This window comes from Fopius arisanus, unplaced genomic scaffold (genome assembly GCF_000806365.1).
Source record: "Fopius arisanus strain USDA-PBARC FA_bdor unplaced genomic scaffold, ASM80636v1 scaffold00028, whole genome shotgun sequence".
In the NCBI taxonomy this organism is placed as follows: domain Eukaryota; kingdom Metazoa; phylum Arthropoda; class Insecta; order Hymenoptera; family Braconidae; genus Fopius; species Fopius arisanus.
In genome coordinates this window covers 201,501-220,922 of record NW_011887767.1, presented here as the reverse complement: position 1 = coordinate 220,922, position 19,422 = coordinate 201,501, and the positions used below count along the sequence as shown (strand labels likewise).

General features: G+C 35.3%; 1 protein-coding gene across 5 annotated transcripts in view; it reads right to left on the bottom strand.

Annotated features, from left to right (window-relative positions):
* Window positions 1-11,966: 11,966 nt before the first annotated feature.
* Window positions 11,967-19,422, bottom strand: part of LOC105265161 (protein FAM46C) — a 92,331-nt gene continuing 84,875 nt past the window's right edge. For all 5 annotated transcript variants that reach the window (XM_011302512.1, XM_011302511.1, XM_011302516.1 and 2 more), the window contains exon 2: window positions 11,967-19,077. In XM_011302512.1, the coding sequence (XP_011300814.1) occupies window positions 17,650-19,077 (1,428 nt within the window). In that variant the 3' untranslated portion in view covers window positions 11,967-17,649. The remainder of the gene's footprint in view (window positions 19,078-19,422) is intronic.

The window sequence follows — 19,422 nt, the reverse complement described above, 5'->3', positions numbered from 1 at the left end:
TGACATATCGCATCTTAAATTATCCGTTTATTATGTGTCGCTTGGTGAAAGACTCGAATGAAATTGGCGATTAGTAGTTTATCGTTTATTAGTGTTTACTCTCTTACTGGCTGTGAATTTTATGGAACAACTCAATGAATTTCCAGAGTCCATAAATTAGAGGAATTACTCATGAGCAATAACTGAAGATATTCTCGAGAGATCGTGAAATGATCATGAAATTCGAGAGTTAGGGTCACGAGAGTTAGGGTCCAATTGAGTGATTTATGATTTTTAATATTACGTTTATAGTTGTAAAAATGACGAGCATCGTCCCTTTTACACCAGGCATCAACGTAATTTAGAGATTTTTACATCTAAGGTCTTTCTGCTGTCTCAGTGTTCATCCGCTTGGCATTTTTATTCCTTCAAAATGTTCGTAAGACTCCAAGAAACAAAGGTATTCATTATGCAACCATCGAATAAACAAGTAATTGAATGAATTTAATTGATGCCCTGAGTTTTTACGTGGGCTAGAATATCTGCGGAATTCGACGTATAGCACATGGAGTTCTAGAGAATAATTGACTCAACGACAATTTTTGTATATTTGCAATTCTAATGTGAATTAGTGTCGGTTGCAAAAATATTCTCTTCCCATTATTCACTTAAAATTATTCACTTTATGGATAATCAAGTGAACTGGTGAATTCATAAAAAAAACACTCATTATTGGTTGGGTTTTGAGAGCGCAATCGAAGTATTGTGACGAAATGAGTGCAGGTGGCAGAAAATAATTGCACAAGCTCCTTTACCCCCTTTTCATCCATGGACTCCAATCGTCTCAGAAAACCCTCTTACTCTCTATCACCACTTCAAAATAACAAACTGTCACGGTGAATGTCTTGCAGAGTTGAATAAATGCATCATACTACCAGTTCAGCTGGTGTAATATTCTTGCTGTCACTCTTGCACTCTGAAAAAACTCGAAGGAACAAAAAAAAATACTTTCTCAAGCTCGTTAAATTGATCTGCAACAACTGGATTATCAGGTTACTCACGTCGTTCTAAACGGTATTGAATCACTCCGGGGTGTAACTGGACATTTTGCAGGTCAATCTTTCCTTTCAGATGACCTGTGATTGAAAGAAACAACTATATGGTGTTGTAATCCTCCATTTTTCACTCGACTTCGATCAAAAATTCCGAAAGATATCATTAATTTTATTCTATTCCTTTCATGGCTATATTCCCCTCTCACTCGAGTAGGGAACAAGTGCCGAAAGTGACATTGATGCCTGTTGGAACATTATATTATTATCTTCATTTTGATAAGAATGATTGATTCGCCATTTGAATGCGAATTTTATTGAAGTAGATAAATTCTATTATCAATAAAAATCATGAAATTCAAGGTGCCTTAGAGCTATCAATTACCCCTCTCCAGGTAAAACGAAATTTCATTGAATTTTCAAGATTAATGACTTTCATAATCAATGGGATAATCAATTTAATAAAATTGAGGTGAAAAATACGGGAAAAGAAATCAATGGTAATATATTTAATAAAAACAATAAAAATAGCACACGAAGAGAAAAATTCGTAACCTGAAATTTTACGAGAGTATTGAGTCAATAAAATACTTTTTAAAGAAAAAATCAAATGAAAAATATGGGTCACTTAATTGTCTGACATTAGATAGTGACATATAAATAGATATGAAGTAATTTTTAATAAATTTAGGCTTTTGCGATAATGCCGTTTCATAATTTCTCACGTTTACCACAAAGTGAATAGATCGGAAGGTATTTTCGCGGGGTCTTTGTAATGGGCGCGAATAAATGGCATTTGAGGTATAAAACGCAGTCACGCAGATTGAGGGAGGGGGTGGTAGGGCCCTTTCACGAATGGCCACAAGGCCCCAAGGATAGTTTACTGTTTGTTGTTCAAGTCAAAGCTGAGGTGCAAAGGTGCGCACAAATGAGAAAAACCGATAAGTGGGTGAGGCTAGATGGAATATTAGAGACAAAGGAGATCCATGGAGCGTGCAGAATCATGACTCTCAATTCACTCAGCAATTCAATGGAATTTCATTTCTAGAGTTCAACTTGAAAAATAAAAAAAATAATTTTAACACCATCACAGCGTCTCATGTATAGTTATTGAAATGCGAATAATTGTATGTAATACGTAACAAGAGACGAAATGATTGTGTTCTCTGAAGGAATGGAATATCCTGGGAATCAATTGGTGCTTATTCCTCAAAACTTTCACCCAAATGAGCTGGAATTCCTGAATATTTTTTTCCTCCCTTGGTTTGAGGAGTGCAGAGACTTGCGCAAGAGGCACAAATAACAGAGTAGAATATGCATATGAGGATAATTAAAGCAAGAAGTAAATTCCACCGATATAATTACGAGTTACCATGAGGGATGAGAAATTGAACGACTCGGTAATTTTAACAGTCTTCGTCTGGACGTCTGGGGCTCTCTGGTATGTTTCATGTATGCAAAAACCATTAAGATGTTTTTTTTTTATTGACGTTTAAGGCGCGCCACTCGTTAGCAATACGATTGCCCGCATGTCATTTCAACGCATCCGGCTGCCATTTCGAGGTCTGTGTCACGTTTTTTCCTCTCTCTCTCTCTCTCCTTTTTTTTTCAATTCCACTCTTTCCTCATTCCCATTCACCAGCAGAATGAGGAAATGGAGATCAATAATTTATCAGGAAAACAATCGTTACGAAATGAGAAAAGGAGGAAAAGTTACATGAGATTCATTGCAAGTGAATCCTGCGCACGTTTTTCGTTACACGCACGTCCACGAGATAAAACCAAGTAACGAGACTTTCCCCTGACAGGGTAAAAGCATCTCCAGCTGTGTCATTTCCTTGGATACTTGTCGTCGAATACTGACAACACTCTCTTACTTGATCAATTATTCCTTTACCTTCTTTACTACTATTTCAATTTGCATTTCTATCTGCCTCCGTCCCCAGTAGGTAAGAATAGAGAAATCGTTTGTTTACATCTGATACTTTTTCAATCACCCAGGCGAAATTCAAATTAATCGCTATTTACCATTACATATTTATTCGATTCCGTGTCTTCGGGTAGAAATTAGCGAAATTGACTATGGGGGGCTATTTTTATTTCGGGAAATTCCATCGGAAAGGCCTTTCAATTTATTTTCTTGGATTTATAAAGATAATTTGTAAAGTTCATTTCAATATTCAAGGGAAATTCTTGCAAAACTCAAAGGAATCTGTTATTCAATTATAGATTTTCCATATAAACCACTTGAAATTTGATGCATTGAGTATTTTATTTGAATTACTTTTAATATAGTGCAAAATTTACTATATTAATTTTATCATTGATAATATGAATTTATTATGAATATGTAATAACTTGATGAAATAAATCGGTGACAGCGAACGTTTTCATTCCGCAAAAAAAGTGAATTGTTATGTGATTTAATGAACTTTTTATTAGTACTTCTATTTTTTGTTGACGCATGTTGCGTATCCGCAACACACCCTCAGCATCATTGAATCTGAGGTTTCAGAATGTTCAATGGATTGAATACCAGATCGAGTGAACGAATCGAGTTCAAGGACCCGATCGTGGAACTCCACGCACTCATTCTATTCTCATGAAATATAGATATCAAAACCATACGCACCATATATATAGCATGGCTTTAATTAACACAATCCACTTAAACAACGCCATGGATTCCCATGGGGCCCCGTAATGAGTACCTCACTCCATAAAATTCCTCACTTCATTATCCCCCGAAAATGCGACGAAAATTGGAGTGCGCCAGCAAATAAATTCGCACAGTCGGCCAGTAAAATTCTCTTTTTAATCATTTTTCAACAAATTTCTCATTACTTAATTTGCCGCTAGTAATTTTTTTCACATTTCGTGGACAAAAAAGTCAAATGAAAACTAACAGTAGAAATTCTCCCACTCAATTGAGAGAAAAAAATTTTCAATTATTAATAATTATCCAGTGAATGAATTAAAACTCATAATTAACACGAAAATTGCAATGGCTGAGACGTAATGAAGAATTTGCGGAAATTAGGCGAGCTGCGAGAGGGGAGGTTGAGTGGTGATGGTCTGAAGGGCTTGTCTTAAGTAATTAAATATTTGAGGAAAATGAATATTATTTTTTTGAACGGGTATGAGCAAATGATCGTCTCCTCAAAGTGTGGGGTCACTGCGATGTACGGAGGGCGGCATATGGCGGGCCTCCTTGAGCATAATGCTCTCGGCACCGATATAATAATACTGTACAACAAGTGAGGATAGTGAGGAGGCTCGCCTCGAGCCATGTAACAACCTACATTTCATTTACTGCACTTTTACTCAGGGGACGACCGTACGGACGGCCTTGCTGCGGCCTGAATACCGCGCTAGTTCGCTATGCCATCGCTATGGCCGCGGCCCTTTCTATTGCCCGCCATACCCTCATGGACCATTTTTCTTTACTATTAAAATATTACCTCCTTCTTTCGTTATGGCACATTCTCAAAAAGTTGACTTTTTCAAGTTGAATTACAGAAAATTTTATCAACTCATTTTCAACATTCAGTGGAATTTCAGGAAATTACGCCCGCATATGTATTCTGTCCATTTTCAATTGCTCAAAATATATATTCGCTCTATCAGTTACGGCAAACTGTTTGAAAATAAATTTTTCAGGAAATATTTTCCATTCAATTTCATTAAGAATCAATAAACAATCTCTCAAAAAAGAAAACGAAATCCTCGGAAAAATTCTATCTTTTTTTCCGGCTTGAATTCCGGAAATATTCATCAACTTGAGTTGATGTGGAATTGAAATCGCCACAAATGTTAAGAAATCGTGAAATCCATTTCTCTGAAATTCTCTGGAGCTTCAGCAAGCCGGAGATCTTTTGATACACTTATTTCTACTCCCACGGGATGTAAAAAAAATTCGGTAAAAAGGAATAGAGAATTGGGGTAAACCAGGGCATAATGAGACTCCGGGCGCGTGGGTGTTTGAATTTTCTACGGAGGGAATGTTAGCGAAGGGAATATCGTCCTCCGGCTTTCTTCGCTCCTTCGGTTGCCATTTTTTTTCTTCCTCTCTCCTTTTATCCAGGGGCTTGTGACGCGAACGAACCTTGATAAACCAGTCTAAGACGGTTTAAGCAACTTGGGCTATGACCAAGGCTCCAACAAGTCGAGGGAAAACGAAGATAAAAAATCAAAGACATACCTTCAGTGGCACGAGTGGGGGATATGTGTATTTCTCGGCTAAACTCAGTCGGAATCCCGGATCTTGGTGCAAAAGCTATCCATCTATGTTCTCCCTTCAGCCACTTTGTTATTTTCCTTCCCTTGAATTTTTTCCCCCCTTTTTTTCTCACCGCTAAGTGCGCCTATGTACCGCCGTGAATATTTCCTATCTCTTTAATATTGTCCGCAAAAATCTCCACACCTCCCTCGATATTTACACTAGCCTTTTAAGTGTCTTTTCAGAAGGTGCACTTTTTTGCCTTTAGGCTGTTAACAATTTTTGTCGGAATTTGCCGCATAAAATTCCGCGAATTTTTGTTAAAATTCAATTAAAATTTTTCACTCAAATTCTTTTCCAAACTTTCATCCCGAATTTGCATTTGAAATTCCTCGTTTGATTGTCTGGAGATTAGTTGGTGTTTAAATTTTAATTTTAATGTTTAGTATTGTCATCTCAATCTTACCTCGTAGTTAAAAAAAATTTAAGTGCCAGTATTACCTAATGATCCAGTATGAAATTTTCAATGAAACGTGTACTCGGTAGTTCCATTAAATCACCTGTCTATTCGTTTTGCCTCCAGTCAAAATGAATTTAATTAAATCGCCTTCAATTGCGGGAGAAACTCAATTAAGCATTTATTAAGTTCTCATGAAAGTCGAATTGCACTCGAAATAAATGATATTAACCTCGGCATTGGTTTTAATTAAAGTTGAAGCTGAGAAGATTTCAGCGAGAGACATCCAACGATTGATGAAATTCCCTTCCTCTTTCATGAGAATAGAGGAAACAAAATGAGAAACAATATTTATTTGCGCAGAGGAAAATTTTCTTCATGCGAAAAAATGACTTTACATACAACAAAACTATTTTCTCATGATAGAATAAAAATTTGGTGGAATTGCAATTTCCAGCTAATGATTATTGCATAATAACCCTAATAATAAATGTGTGTTCAATGAAAGAGAGCAGAAAAGAAAAAATATAAATACATATACATGTACATATATGTAACATACAATAGAATTATCAATTTTATATTTTTTAATTGTTCATTTCTTATAAATGGTAGAGTCAATACCATACATATATGTATTAGACTCGAGGACTTATACGAAATGATGGGTTAACGCAGGTTGGCTTAATTACACTTTACACACACACACACACGCACACGCATGGAGGATAATGAAAAATTGAAGAGTAAGTGTGTGGAATATATCGAAACGTCTAGGATAGCATGTCTTGGCAATCAGGTGTACGTGTTTATGAGACTCCCCTATAAATCTCGTAACAACTTAACTGGGCCCATCCATCCAATAGTCTCGTTTGCTATCCTATCTGCCTCGTTGTAACATAAGTCTCTCGAGTTTTATAAGATCGTGCCATCCGGATGAGTATAAAAAACAGATGTACAAAAACTATGTGGCAACAAAAAATAAATGCCACAAAAACTCGAAGAAAAGTGAAAGGGGATGAAATTTTCCGAGTTATGATTGAGCACTCGTTGAATAAGTCGAGGTCTTCTACATAAATTGTTATTTAATGCTCAAGTTGAGTACATGAGTCAATATCCTTCTTTATTATTACTTACAGAGATTATACTTGAAGTGATAGTCACTCAGGAATTTTTAAGTATTTTATCTACCCAATTATCGATTTTCGGAGAAAAGGGCATGAAACTTATTTGTCGCTCATTCAATTTTCCATCCAAAAAATCCTCTGAGATTTTTTTCCAAAATCAATAGTTCTTTAGATTAATCGGTATTTAATAGAACCGAAAAATTATATTTATCTCCCTTTTTTGCTAAATTTTTATCATTGATAAGTATTCATTTAATCAGAATGAATTTTTCATGCATTAACATGATTTATTTCTGTAAAATTAAGACAATTCTATAATTTAGTAAAGATGGTTTACTCCAATTGTTGAATGAACTCCAAAAATAAGGAAATAATTTTATGTAAAATTGACGAATCATTGATTAAAAATAAATAAATGGGATAAAATATCCATGAATGATATTTTTTTGTGTCACCCTTTTGGGATAATGAAATGTTTTTATGAGGTAAAGATTGATAAAAATTAAAGATGTTGATTTGATGGAAATGAAGTTTTTTTTTCTGGACGAAGCCTTCCATTCCATCAGATCGTGTTCATTCCAATTCTCTCATAGATTTCATGTCCAATATCTCGTGGGAACTTCACCTCAATGTACTGATATTCGTCCCCCAATATTCCCTCCCATTTTTTTTCATTTATTACTATTTTTCCCCTCTAATTTTTCCGACGGACGAGTGACGTAACTTGTGTTGCAAGTATTTTGCGCACAACTTTTCTTTCACCCAGGATTTTATGGGAGAATAATACTCCATGGAAAGAGGTAGGGAGCAACAAGAAATTTACGAGGGGAAAAGACATTTTCGAATGCTGACGTGTTTTCACGTACTAAAGGTAATGTAATGTCCTCTCATCCCTAATTTTTTTTTCGATATTCACGTAGCCATTCATTCGTTTGCATACGATTCTTTTCTCATTCCAGTAATGGGCATGACACGATGAATCTAATCCGATGAATCTCTCTGATTCATATGGAGAAAATTTTATGGGAAAATTTATTCATGTTATTTGGGCTTTCGCAATCGTGTCGCTCTCACCCCTTTTTTTCGCCAATTCCAGTAATAGATGCCATTAGTCAAGAGCTTTAGAAAGAAAATTAAATTTCGGAGATGGAATACTCTACTAAGGAAAATCATAATTTACCTAAATTAATTCAATTTGTTAAGAAGTATTTTTTGTCTTCATGCCATTCATGGGTGTTTCAAATTTATTTTCAGTGAAACGTAAATATTACAAGAATTTTCAATAAACGTAGATTTCGAAATGTAATAATTACTATTAATATTCACAGTTGTAATTATTGTTTCACAAAACTTTGTTAAATTTCAAAGGATCTTGAATATAATTAAAAATGTTGTAAGGTGTAGTAGAATTTGCATAGTTCGAGGTAAAAATTCATCTCGAAATCCTATTTTTATTTTGAAAGTTCCAGATCTTTCCAGTCTTACTACATTTTCACCGAACAACCGCAAGTTGAAAATGTCTCCCAAGCGTTTATCTTATAAACGAATTCGTTGTTCATTTTAATAAAATGAAAAATCTGAAGATGCGAAAGATCTTCACCCACTAAATAGCTATTTTACTAATTTTTCTAATATCCGGAGGAGTTCTGCAAATTTCTGAAAGATCTACGAATGACTTCGCATTTAGCGCGACGGACTTTCGCAATTACTGAAATAGGGGGTAAATTTAAGAAAAACTTTATCTTATTGGATTTGGTTGATATCGAAGATGGTATATAGAGGAGTCCCTCAGTGGACGAGTGAAAGTGTACATTAGAAAATACACGATGGATTCCTTCGATCCAAACAATTTGTCGTAACTACGCTGTGTGCAATGCACATATACATGTGTATGAATCCCCTTGAGGGCCTCACTAGAGGCCAATTATATTTTTATCTTGAGATATCATCGAACGTTGATTGCACACGACTCCTAAGAAACATGATATTACATTATAAATTATGCTTTTTGCTGGATTTTTTCTTTGAGGTTTTTATGATTGTTATTTTTTTATGCAATAAATGCCAGCTGGATTTGGCGAGGCGCTGATGATTATTTCATTGGCTCAACAGGGCTTCAACAGAATTCAACGATTGATTGCATCCGGCATAATGAAATGATTGATAATTCCCCCATTCGATTGAGAGATTTGATTGGGAATTTATCGCATCATTTACAGCTATTTCAGGCAATTTCGGAATTTTTTCTCTGGCTCTGCACTTATCCCTCAATTCCATTCGCTTTCACTAAATATTTTAAGAGATTTTCAAAACTCCATCAATTATTCATTAACTCTGTTTATTGTCGAGCTGTCTCTCATTTTTTGGCCAAAGTGGCATTCTAGGAAAAATAGACGGAAATTTTTTATGTTTTGAAATTGTTTTAAATAAAGATAGCGTGAAGAACTGGACAATTTGTTATTGTTTTCCAGAAATTACCTTTTATTAATCTGATAAAACTCCAATATTTTGTCAAAATTCTTGGCATAAATATTCTCGGATTATAAAAAAATTCAAACATTTATCGGAATTAATGCAACATAATATAATATAATATAATTTAAGTTTTATAATTGCAATAGAATCAAGTGAATGATAATACTGACGAGTTTATTTTTATGTATAAAGTTAATGTATTGATGTTATTATTTTATATTATTGTAATGGAGGTAATAATGAGATTAAGGGTGATATGTAGTTTGCAAGGAATAATCTGGAGTGCCAAAAAATGAGGGGCAAATAGTGATAATTAAAGCGATTTTTCTTCAGTGTTTTTGCGAAGAATTGTGGGGTGCTGTTGAAATATAACGAAATATTGAATTTCGCTTGTTGCATGGAGAACATTCCATAGGCAACTGACCGAGGAGAACTCTCTGGCGCAACCACTTCTTCAATCTGAATTCTTTAACGCCTAGTGCTGGAAACTGTCGCAATAGTTAAACCATTGCCTGTGATTTACCGAAATTCTTCGAATAACATTCATTGTGCATGTGAAAATAATTGATATTGACGGACAAGATGGACAATTTAATCAGTAGGAATTTTTTCAATTGAACTGTTCTCCTGCATTTATATCGCTTGATGGATTTCACAATATGAGTTCATTCACCACTTAACAAATTCATTGTCAATTTATTTGTGCAAATTAATTCATCGATAATAATGAATATTTCGAAAACAACGATTAGCAAGTTAAATTGAGAAGTGATTAGAATACCCTCTGTTTCTATATGATATCGGCGCATTTGCATAATTATTATTTCAAATCGGCAGATTGGATAATTGGAGTCATAACAAGTGCACAGAGCAGCTGGGGTATCTCATGTTGCCTCCAAAAGGTTATTATGTGTTTTCAAATGCTATCTCGTGATTGAGTTATTTGCTGAATTTTTATTTATTTCTGGAATTGTTAAATATTGATATCAAATATTCCACCGGTGAGGGTCAATGAATCGCCGAAGGAAACGTTAATTATGCAAAATTTTCAACTGTTCTTTCTCTTAAAGAATTGTGGGTAAAAATTCCTATGAGAAATTCCTTCGAATTTTTGCCTCCAAATTTTTTTTTCAATCACAAAAAAATATGTGCAAGAAGAAGAAATATTGATATTATTGTTTTCATCGTAATAAAAATATTTGGAGAATATTTCTCCGGTTGGTATACATAGAGTGTAATTTTTCGTCATTCCCGATATATTTTTTATGAAAAAAAAAAAACAAACTGGTTTATAAATGAGAGGCCTTGGACTTTTTTGACATTTTGAGTATTTGCGGGACAAACGAACGATAAATTTTGTATTATCACCCAGTAAAAAATAGTTTGATAATATTCGCGGCAATCACAAACACTTGTCCTGGATTTAAGGAGGTTCCCGAGGAGCAGTAGTGCTCAACCTAGAGTAAGATCCCTCCCGCGAAAATACCCATCAGTTACACAAGAATTAGTTGACGCTCAGTGCGCTCATTGGTTCCGCCCCATGTGCGCAGAAGTGAAAAAATGATCTGGCAACATCTCATCTCATATTGCCAATCTCAACACAATCTCATCGCAACCACACCACTATACGATGACAGTAGTTCAAACCGTTCGCGTCATGTGACGTTGCCAAGTCGCCACGTTCTTTCAGTGAGGGAAATTGGAAACGACCAAAAGTTGATATCTTTTAACGTAGATAAAAAAACAAATACCGCTTGTTATATTTTTTTTTACAGAAAAATATTAGTCATATCTTCAAGTAATGATTTACACTTAAAAAAAAACACACAAGAACATTACCACTGTAAGAGAATAAAACGTGCGGATTCAGGTTGCTCAGTGTCTCTACGTTAAACATGCCAACTTCAACTGGCTGAATCTATTAATTAATCCTTCTCTGCGCGAAGGATTAAAATTTTTACCACTCCTTAAGGATGGCAATGACGAAATTTATTCCATTTTTTAAGGAGATGGTCCTTAAATAGATATCGCCGGCTTCAGGATCAATTCACGTTGTATTAGACACATGAAATTCTCGATAATATACTATTTCCTCGGCATAAGCTGCTGGAGAGCAGGGTGATTTTTCCATTTTGTTGGTTTGAGACGGAAATGACGAATAAACTTTGCCTTTCTATCTTTGCTTAATTGCTCGATTAAGGAATCCCTAAAGCCTTGATTAATGAATCCTCTGTGGGCGTATAAAGAAACATCGTGCAAAGCAGGGATTTTTCTTTATTTCTATTCTATTGTTACTATCAAAAGAAACTTCCACTCTCTACTCTTTTTTTTTAATGAACAATCAAAAAGAATAAATAATAAATAATAAAAACACCAATAAAAATCTTAATCGTCAATTTTTCTGTATGAATTCTTTAATTTCGAATTTAAATTATTGTGTCACTCAACTCAAATCACCATAATTATATATATTATCAAATAGTTAATGAATTTAATTCAAGAAACCTATGCTGCATCTGCATTATCAATCAAAAAATGGAACATTATTTCGTTATTTTATCGTTTACCATTAATAAAAATGAAAAGTTGATGTAATTTTAACTGCACTGATATCTGAAAGGAAAGGAAAGGTGCGGAAAATAAAATAAATCGAGTAATTAGAAGGTTCGAAATCTGGGGTGTACATTATTTTTATTTTACGCATATTTCTTATAACATGATTTGTTGTTTGTTTATACATTTTGGAATATATATTAATGGGCAAGTCATCGAGGAATAAAAAAAATTAACCAGATCAACGCCCATTAGATGCATTCAATTACCATTCCTCTTATTATTAAACTTTCAAAATAGACAGGTCTCTTCCTCGTGCATGCTCAACTCTCTTGTTCCGTTCGCACACTCTCTCTCTCTCGTACATACGCAGATAATTTATCCACGTTTATTTATTCATTTAAAAATGTTCTTTATCATCTTAATGTACAAACGGGTTATGATTTAATATTAATATTACAAATAATAATTAATATTACAATTAAAACCATCAGTTGTTAATGAAACAATTATCGTTTTACAATTTTTAATATTTCATTTTTTTTTCTTTTTCAGTTTTTTTTTGTTTTCAGTATTTCTCACGTCCGTGTGACTACTTCCACTGCAGCGGTGTTATTTATTCTTATTGTTTCATTTTTTTCCCACGTGTTTATTTTCATTTGTGTCTGCATTTGTGTTAAAAACGTGTATCCCTGTTGTGTACATGTCAAGTATTTTCATTTTCTCGTTCCCGCTCGCCTTCACCCCCTCTCCCTCTCATTCGTTGAATTATTAGTTCATAAATTCGCGTGCGACATCGAGTTCTAGTGCCATTGTAACATTTTCAAACCAAATAAAAAGAAAAAAACAAAAAAGAAGAACGACCGATTAATAAAAAAAGAACGAAAAATAAACAGAGACAGAAATTCTTATGTTTTCAATTCTTTACACATTACTCTCTATTAATTACACTTGAAAGAATAGTCTACATAAGAAAACAGAATAATTGCAGTCTCACGTTGAATTAAAAAATGAGAAAATATATTGACAATTGAAAATAATACATGATTTGTTTCTTAAGTATTAGTACAGGAGAGCCTCACGTGAACTACAGATAATGAGCGACGCTGCCGTTTATTTATGCCTCGGTTTTACGTCTTTCCTCCCTCGATACATTTTAAATAATCTCACTATGTTCCCTGTGTTTATCACTCTGTAATTCAAAGCATTTTTGATTCTTTTGATTTATTGATTTTTTCTTTCGGACGGAGCGTTGCCCAGAAATGTACATGTAATTATGTAAAAATTAGTAGCCCTAATTGGAACGCGAGGTTCTCACTCGTGGCCCCCTCGTGCAGGCAACGAACCTTCAAAATTTTATAAATTTTTCTAAATTCATCAAACTTTCAAACAAAGAAAATAAGCAGGTTTCTGTGTTGTCAAGTCTTGAATGTTACCTCTCAGTCAATTTGTATTTTAGTTCTTAACAATTGGTATTTGGCATCTAAGTTTCGTATGGCAAGAGGGAACCACCGGAACAAACAAATCTAATCGACTACTCATGTGTTAGTTATTCATCTAACTTTTCTTCTTTTTTTTTCGTACTATTATCGTATTCTCTCAACGGATGAGATTTTTTTCTGGAATTCACTGGTCATTCTACATGACAATTTTTCTTTAATTTTTCATTCAATAGAGAGTTCCTTAATCACTAAACGATAGTCTTGTACATGCCTTTATCTTTTTGCATTTACGTACTTTAATGAATTCTTTTTTTTTCTTTTTTTTTCACATATTTTGCATGATCAACATCTGTCGTACTATCAATTACCATGTATTACATCATAATTCGTAAGATATTACACATAATATATAGATAATCATTAGTGTCGATTTTTTTTTTCACTCATTTTATTAAACGTTTTATTAATTTTCATAAAATATATGCATTACTCTGTCGGCGTGATTACGAGTGATTTCTCCAGTTATTCAATCTTTACTTAACTTCAATTTTTCCCGATTAAATTCTGTTTTGTTTATAGTACGGTATACAAATACATCGATACAGATATGATTTAATATCGGCATAGACATGCGCACTACTCGTAATACGTACGGTCCTTTGTGTAACGAGAGGCGATTGGAAAGGAATTTGCTTTTTATTACGATAAGAAGTGGAAGTTGAGAAGAAAATGTACAGAAAAAAGTTATTGTTAAATTTACCAATACGTTTAGTAATTGTGTAACGCATTGACTCTCAAGGAATTTCTATATTCAGAAAATAACGTTTTTTTTTTTGTAAAAATTCCACAAAAATATCATAATTTATATAAAAAACATTGCAATACTAATTTTATTTTAATTTTACAAAAGAATGAAAGTACAATTTTCTGGTAAAAATTACACTACAATATTCTAATTCTTACCAACAAAATTGGTTTTTTTATTTGCTTTCACGTGCACATGATAGTGAAAATGACGTTTTTTTTCCAAAATAAAAATTCCTTTCGAGCTGCGTAATTATTAACTGTCGGTGTAATTTTATCCAGGAATATTTTCCCGTGTGGCAGGTGAGGGGAGGGTCAGTGATTTTTCAAATCCTCAATAAAAAATTTGCAAAACGTGATTGGCCAATTCGCCCCGCCGATGGTTGACAGTACGCGCAGAATAAATAATTGCGTATTACTTAATTGAAAAACAAAAACTAACTAACCGTCATGATTTGATTTCCTGAGGGTCGACGGAGTTTATCATCCGTTTTGTAACCAGCAGCAGTCGTTTGCTTTCACATTATTTTGTTATTAATACGAGTACGGGAGCAATTTAATGCATACGCACGTGAATTTAATCGCTAACATGCATCGGAGGGTTGAGGATTCGCCGCGTTGATGATCTTTGATGAAAAATAGGAAAGCAAATTGATCTCCATCCACAGTTGATTAATCAAATAACTAAACATACATGCACATTATTTAAAGATATTACGAAATTCTACACATTACCCCGAATGTACGGAACATAACAAGCAAGAGAAATAAACTAAATAAATTCGATTACCCCGTGTCATCTCTTTTCACTCTCAACATTCGGTTAAAGTTAGAGGCGAAACTTAGAAACTTAGACGGAAAAACAATACACTGACGAAGTGCATTAATTGATTAGCCAATTTCTCAACACAATTAAAAAAGAAAAATTATTGAAAATGAACCGCAGCTTTAGACAGATCCCCGAATAAAAGAATAAATCAAGGTAATTAACCATTAAAATGACGATGAATTTACACAACCTATGTACAACTAGCCTCTCTGACCCTTGATTTTTAAATAAATTTCATTATCTCTATAATACACATAAGTACAAAGGGGCGATGGGCGCGTACTATTTAAAATCACGTCTTGCTCTTTAGCATTAGTACATACACCATGAAAAACCAGTTTGCTGGCTTTAGATTGGGATTTGACTTTCGCTCACCGATCGAACGCGAAAGGAAAAGTGACAAGAGAAGTTGGGGAGGGAGGAAAGGTTGATAATAAAGAAATAAACAAGGAAGGTGAAGAGTTGTTGTTTTCTCTGATAAAATAAATAGAGAGAAGGGGAGAGGCTGTACGCCATTTTTACGATTAATAGATTTGCTATAAAAGTCGACAAACGGGGTCACAAGCCGACATCGAACTGAAACCAGTAGATCGTGATTCCATTATTTTTTCTTTTTCTTACTCTGTATCTGTAACTCTTTAACATGCAACTATCCGTGGTTTTTGTGGTCATAAGTGTTTTTTTTTTAAACTCCATATCACACATCTATTTTCCTCTTCCCTCCTCTCTCTGTGAGATATCGGATTAAACTTGGCATGTTCTTATTTCTTTCTTATTTTCTTACCAATCCATTTGTATCGTGCTCGCATGGGTTGGTTCTCGGTATTAAATAATTACGGTATCTAATAAAGAAAGTTATGCAAGCGTTTCTACGGGAGACTAGGAGGTCTCTATAGGAAAGCTTGATTAACACACGCACGCCGTCTCACCGGATTTATTGTTTCACCTCCATGCACCATCGATGCATTAATTATGTTTTTTTTTGCTACGATTAATTATTTTTCCCTCTAGATTCCTTGTTTCATTTGAACGGTACTGTTCCGACATTTGCACTCTTTTTTTATCACTTGTGCTGGCTGTCATCAGCCACCGACGAAAGCTTTAGCTTTTTCTTCAGGCGAAGATGATTAGTTTGCGAATATATATCATGCCTTTTCAGAAAAAACTTATTTTTTCGACTTGGTTGGCTTTTCATTCTTTTGTATTTTTTTTCTTCTTTTGAGTTTGCTATTCAGATGCACGCGAATCACGTCTGTTTATCACTCATCACATGGTCGGAGTAGCACGCTAAATAGATTTGATTTTTTATGCATATCCCTGCACGTGAATGATTAATATTTTTCTCAGAAATAATTTTTTAGATTTTTCATTTTTTTTTTTAAATCATTCTTCAGTTAGTCTTACAACATAGATTCCCTAAATGAAATGTGATCACAGCCACACATTAATATATATATTTATCATTCTATTTATGTATTATGTAAAGCAATTCCTCGCCATCGAAAAAGATTTACTTCACTGAGTTAGGAAAAAACATTATTATCTCATAAATGCCGTATTTTTTAATTTTTTTTCTTCTTTCATAATTTTTTCAATTCTTCAATTTGTCTCCTTATAATTTACAGCGCGAAAAGAAAAAGACCTCATCTTTCATATAATTCTGAATACAACAGCGCAAATCTTCTCTTGGTCCAACCATTAAAACGTCTCTTGGCATACGAATTTTCTTGTATTTTATGCCGCTTGGTGCATGAGCAGTCGAGCAAACCAGATTAATAAAGACCGCTCCACGGAATGACGTGTTCATCTCTCCACATTAATTTTCATTGTTTAAAAATAAAGATTTTATCCTAATGGATGTCCATGATATTTCATTGCTTTGATAATATACATCGACCGAACATCCCCACACTTACTCGACATATTAATAAATTGTATTGTCCTTACTTTCATTTTATTTCACTACGTTGGACACTCCCGAATCTCCCCAATAATTAGGCACAGCACTAGTTTCCAAACGTTATCCCTCCTCGAAAACCAATAAGCATTCCGGCGTCTCGAAAGCATCATAAATTGAGTAGATTCCTCCGAAATAGAGGCAAAAGATGTAGATGAGAATTAAGAAAAAGAAAAAAAAAAGAGTCCGAGGGCACACGACACACGCGTCAAATGGGAAGGCTTGGCGGAGCCAATGGTCCTGGCACAGAACATTAACATCATCTTGACGAAATTCCTCCTCTCTGTGAATCTCTCACGAAAAATGAAGGATCGAGAGAAGAACAATCAAACGAATGAAAAACAAAAAGAGCAAGAAAGAACGATAATAATGGAAATTCAGTCGAGCTCGTACGATGGATAAGTTGAAAAATGGCGTGCGAGTGAGTGGTGTCAACTGCGTATCGGTAAACGACGGCAGTCGTCGTAGTCTTTGTCTCCGTCATCGTCGTTGACGACGTTGCCTTGATGATTCTGATAATTGTTATGGTAATAGTGGTGGTAATGGTGTATATGATGATGATGATAATGGTGATGTAGAGGATGATGGCTGTCACTGAGATCGTCACTGAGGCCATTGACTTGTCGACGGCATCGTATTGTTGATGTTAGTGTTGCTGAACAATCGCCAGTGCAATTGGACTGATTATCATTGAGGAAAGCACTGGCAGTGTCTCCAGCACAGAGTGTTGGTGTCGTTACGACGAGTGTATCACATCACGACGAGCAAGCCATCCAAGATGTACAGGTGCATGTGTAGCACGCTGTTGGTATGACTGGATAGTAGAAGCCAGCATTTGGATAACCATTGGCATAAACGTAAGTAGCTGGTGGGCCAGCTGGTGGTTGCTGGCTATTGAGTCGTTGTTGCTCCTGGCACAATACCTGAAAGGCAAGACTCTCTATGAGTGCAAGTGTCTGTCGTCTCTCGTGACCCATCAAACACACCGTCGACTCCTCAACAACACTGTGCAACAACATCAGGTACTGGTACTTGAGCGCCTCCTCCTCTGGTCCAACAAAATGATTCCACAGGTAATTTTCAAGCTTGGCTTGTTGCTGATTAATATCAGGAAAGTCTATGAAGAATCTCGAGCACATGTATCTCTCGAGTGTCTTTATGTAATCTGGTTGGGATGGTTTGTACATTTTAACCAGTAGATTGCAATATTTCAGCAATCCACCACCTCTTATCTCCTCAGGATGCCTCGTCGATATCAATTTCTTGTGTAAATGATAGAGTGCCTCTTGAAAATCACCGTACACAGATTCGCCAACAACTGTTGGGTAGAAATTTTCACCAATCGACAATTTGCTGCACTCGTAGAAGAGTAGTAACGAGTCAAGAACTATTTGAAATGAATCAACTGAGAATTCAAACTGTCGTCTCATTGTATCGACAAACTTGAGTTCAACATTTCTGTGGCCTCGTGAATTGCCCAACGATATGAGTGACCATCTGTCCCCATCATTGTTGACCTTCACCATTTTACTGACATAGGCTTCCTTGAGACTGCACGTTGTTATGCGTTTACGGCTAACACCCTCCGGCAAAAGATCAAAGAGCGATCCAAGTACAGCAGCTTTGATTTTATCATAATTACGTCCACTTCCCAATTCAACGGCAAATATGAGATCAAGATCATTGTACGGTTGTGATTCTGTTGCTAGTACATGGGACGCAGCACCGCCATTCAATCTAATGTCACGCACCCTCATACCAGCTCCACCATTGCTCGGATCCTCTTCCAATTTACTCCTTACAACAGTTACCAAGTCCCTCAGTCTCACCTCGAGCGTTGGAAAATTACCTCTTCCATGAATACTGACGACTTCATTCATAACATCATTTAGTCTTCGCACCTGTTCAAAACTCAAAACTGCCAACCTCTGTTGTGGATCACTCGGACAATCAGAACTATCCCTGTGACACTTGCTGCTGTTGTTCACACCACCACCACCACCGCCACCACCACCCCCACCGCCACCACCGCCAATTCCACTTGTTGCATTATTGTTGTTATTGTCATTTTTTATACAATTCTTGGTGCTGTTCTTTATGCTCTTGGTGGCATTAATCTGGCACAGAGACTCCATCATCGCCACCCGTTGTAGGCGTTCCTCGCCAATGTCCAGGGAGCCACACTGCAACATAACAAAACCATATTCATCAAATTATTATTCATCAAACACATGTTCTCTCATCATTTATTCACAACACTCCGGGCACTCCGCACTCTCAATAAGCAGCCCATTAATAACAGATGGGGGGAAAAAATACTATTGAGGAAAATCAAGTGGAAGAAAATACACTGCGAAATAATCTCCCAACGATTTGCAATCAACTACCGACGTAATAATACCGAAACGTGTAAATAACTTTCACTCTTGAGTTACTCCGTTGATCTAAATCGCGAATACATATATATATATATATATATATATCAGGTAAAACGTGACATCGGGTGGAGGATAATCACCAGGAGTGGC